The sequence below is a fragment of the Cynara cardunculus genome, unplaced genomic scaffold, assembly GCF_001531365.2.
Source record: "Cynara cardunculus var. scolymus isolate 2C unplaced genomic scaffold, CcrdV1 Un_Scaffold_835, whole genome shotgun sequence".
Lineage (NCBI taxonomy): Eukaryota > Viridiplantae > Streptophyta > Magnoliopsida > Asterales > Asteraceae > Cynara > Cynara cardunculus.
In genome coordinates this window covers 153,520-156,636 of record NW_020200629.1, presented here as the reverse complement: position 1 = coordinate 156,636, position 3,117 = coordinate 153,520, and the positions used below count along the sequence as shown (strand labels likewise).

The 3,117-nt window shown below is 34.3% G+C and overlaps 1 protein-coding gene across 1 annotated transcript; it reads left to right on the top strand.

Annotated features, from left to right (window-relative positions):
* Positions 1-529: 529 nt before the first annotated feature.
* Positions 530-2,213, top strand: LOC112502015 (ankyrin repeat-containing protein ITN1-like). The gene is made up of 2 exons (XM_025105814.1): positions 530-1,124; positions 1,297-2,213. The coding sequence occupies exons 1-2, from the start codon at positions 546-548 to the stop codon at positions 2,041-2,043; spliced, it is 1,326 nt and encodes a 441-aa protein (XP_024961582.1). The 5' UTR covers positions 530-545; the 3' UTR covers positions 2,044-2,213.
* The last annotated feature ends 904 nt before the right edge of the window (positions 2,214-3,117 follow it).

The following is a 3,117-nucleotide window of genomic DNA, read 5'->3' as shown; positions in this document are numbered from 1 at the left end:
GAACAAATTAATTGATTCACATATGAACTAATTAACGAGTTCACATATGAACTATCGGTTCATATATATAATGCCCTTATGGGTTCACATATGCACTTGTTTGTCGTCTATTTGTAAAAGTTACGAAACTATCCCTCAATATTTCATTTGATCAGCAAAGCCGCAACTTATGACGGTATAAATTTGACAAATACCAAGTTGTCAAAAAGACAAAATAAACATGCCTTGTTGAAATTATTTCCACAAATTGAAAGGGGTCATTTTTTTTTATTAACCTGGATATCCAATCCATTATGCGAGAAATGGATCATTTTGTATATGGTTTCAATTCCGATTCCAATAATCCATCATGCCTTAATAATTTTGATAAAGACGTCTAAAAAGATGACCACTTTTCCAAATGAAGAGATTAAAAAAAAGTCACGTGGAATTATCAACTTAAGAAAAATCTTCTAAGCAGAAATTGCGTTCATGTATAAAATAACATCATCTAATCTATACTTTTTGTGTTCTGTGTACCTTCTTGTGTTCTGTACATTTGAGACATGAAGAGAGTGGAGGGACTTCTTTTTTATGCCTCGGAAGAAGGAAATGTAACCCTCTTGCAAACATTGCTTCAAGAAGATCCCTTGATTCTTGATAGAGTTACCATAAACCGTTGTGACGACATGCCTCTACACGTTGCGTCGATGCTTGGACATTTTGACTTTGTCAACGAGATCTTAAGCCGAAAGCCGCAGCTTGCCAGAGAGTCCGATTCACAAAGGCGCTTGCCCCTTCATATAGCATCTGCAAAGGGGCACGTGGAAATAGTTAAGGCGTTGTTATCGGCTCACCCTGACACGTGCCTTGCACGTGATCGTGACGGGAGAAACCCTCTCCATCTTGCAGCCATTAAAGGACGTTATGAAGTTGTGAAAGAGCTGCTGCAAGCTCAACCACATGCAGCTAGGGCCATGGTGGAGCAGGAGCAGGAGACCATCTTGCACTTGTGTGTGAAGCATAACCAGCTGGAGGTTTTGAAGTTGTTGGTGGAGAGTATGGGTGATCATGAGTTTGTAAACTCTAAGGATGGTGATGGCAATAATATACTACACCTAGCTGTGGCTGACAAACAAATTGAGGTATTTATACTAATACTTTTTCCATCATATTCATATATATATATATATATATATATATATGTATTATATATATATGTATTATAATTCTTGGGAAAAAGATTGCCTTTTTATTTCGTACTCGCAAGATTTGTTTATCGATTATGACTAATTCACTATTTTGAATATTTGTTAGACCATAAACTTCTTGCTACTTAATACAACAATAGAAGTGAATGCATCAAACACAAATGGGGAAACATCTATGGATATATTGGCTCAAGGTCCAAAAGATGTGAAAGATCAACAAATCATACGATCCCTAACACGCGCAGATGCTGTTAAGCCAAAAACAGAAGGTTTGATAGAAAAAAATCCTCAAAAATGGATAAGCAAAACGTGTTTAGATTATAAGAAACTGTTCCCGCCTATTAGCCAAAAGAAAAGAGAAGACTGGTTGGACAAGAAGCGAAACACTTTGATGGTTGTGGCATCATTCATAGCAACCATGGCCTTTCAAGTAGGTACTAATCCTCCGAGTGGTGTTTGGCAAGAAGACAACCCTGACGCAAGTCCACCCCGAAACGCTGGGTATGCTGTCATGGCAAACAATCATCCAGTTTTACACCATATCTTTCTGGTCAGCAACACGGTGGGTTTTCTTTCGACTCTTAGCATCATCTTGTTGCTTATTAGTGGATTGAGTTTCTTGAAGCATCGTGGTTCCACATGGATTATGATGGTTATCATGTGGATTGCTACCACGTCTTTGTCGATCACTTATTATGTTTCCATAACGGTTACAACACCAAAAGAACAGGCTGAGACAATTAGACCTTTGTCAGTTATCATTGTGTTCGTGTGGATAGGGTTGATGACTCTTGTGGTTGGGGGACACATGCCTCGGCTGATGGCAATGGCAAAAGAAGATCAGAAAGCTTAGCAACCGTTCGATCAGTCTAATCGTCATAAACGATGTTCAAATTTATGTATCTTGTAAAATATTTAGCCGTTCAAGTCTTAAGTTTGTGTGGAAAAAACGTTTGTTATTGATGGTTATTTCAGCATGCAGTGATTAAATAAGAAGAAGCTGAATTCTGTCATTTCTTTATTTAATTTTATAATTTACAGCAAATTTATCTGCCATCGTTAACCACCATCTTTGCTGTTCTCACCCTCCTTCTGACACGCCATCACCCTCTCAAAGCCTCAACTCTCAGTCTCACCATTGTAGTTGTGCCACTGCCAATCAAACTCACCTTCCATGACGTCTTGACCATTGGGTTTGGAAAATGAGAGCTTCCGTGGGTTAAGTCTTCGTTTAGGGAATGCAAAATAAAGATGGAAAAAGAGAGGGGATGAAAAACCAAATGAAAAAGAAGTGGGAAATAGAGGGTGAATCAAATTTTATAATTCTTTGAGTATTATTCTATTTTATTTAATTTTAATATGGTTGATTATAAATTTTATACTTTATTTTATTAAAGTTATATATATATATATATATATATACCAGAAGGATACTCGTATAAATGCAGCGAGATACATCTCGATTTTAATGTTTTTTTTTTTTTTTGTCTCACTGTTATAATACAGTTTTATGTGGTTTTGAGAAAACGATAATATTTTTATTTTTGAATAAAATATAAATATGAAAATACATCATAAACAAATTTAAAAAAAAGTTATTGATATTAGTACCAAACTAACTATTTAAAATTTCATTTTTTTGTGATTTTTTTAATTCATTCTTTTATTTTTGGTTGAATAATATGATAAGTAAGTAATTTCTTATGACTCAATAATTATCATAATTATATTTTATATTTAAAAAGAGATATTTGTCTTGTATTTGATTATTTTTATCTACAGTTAGTTACACGAATTCAAACATGAAACTTTAATAAGTTATACTTATGCATAATTATTTGTAATCTTGAATTTTAAGTAATATGCATCAATAAACATCAATAAACAGTATTTCATGCTTAAAAAATGGTTTTTAAGAGTTTGTATC

Excerpts from the sequence above, each read along its gene's own strand:
- LOC112502015 (XM_025105814.1), top strand. The coding sequence starts at position 546 with ATGAAGAGAGTGGAGGGACTTCTTTTTTATGCCTCGGAAGAAGGAAAT. Across the intron at positions 1,125-1,296 it reads TGGCTGACAAACAAATTGAG|ACCATAAACTTCTTGCTACT; the intron begins GTATTTATACTA and ends AATATTTGTTAG.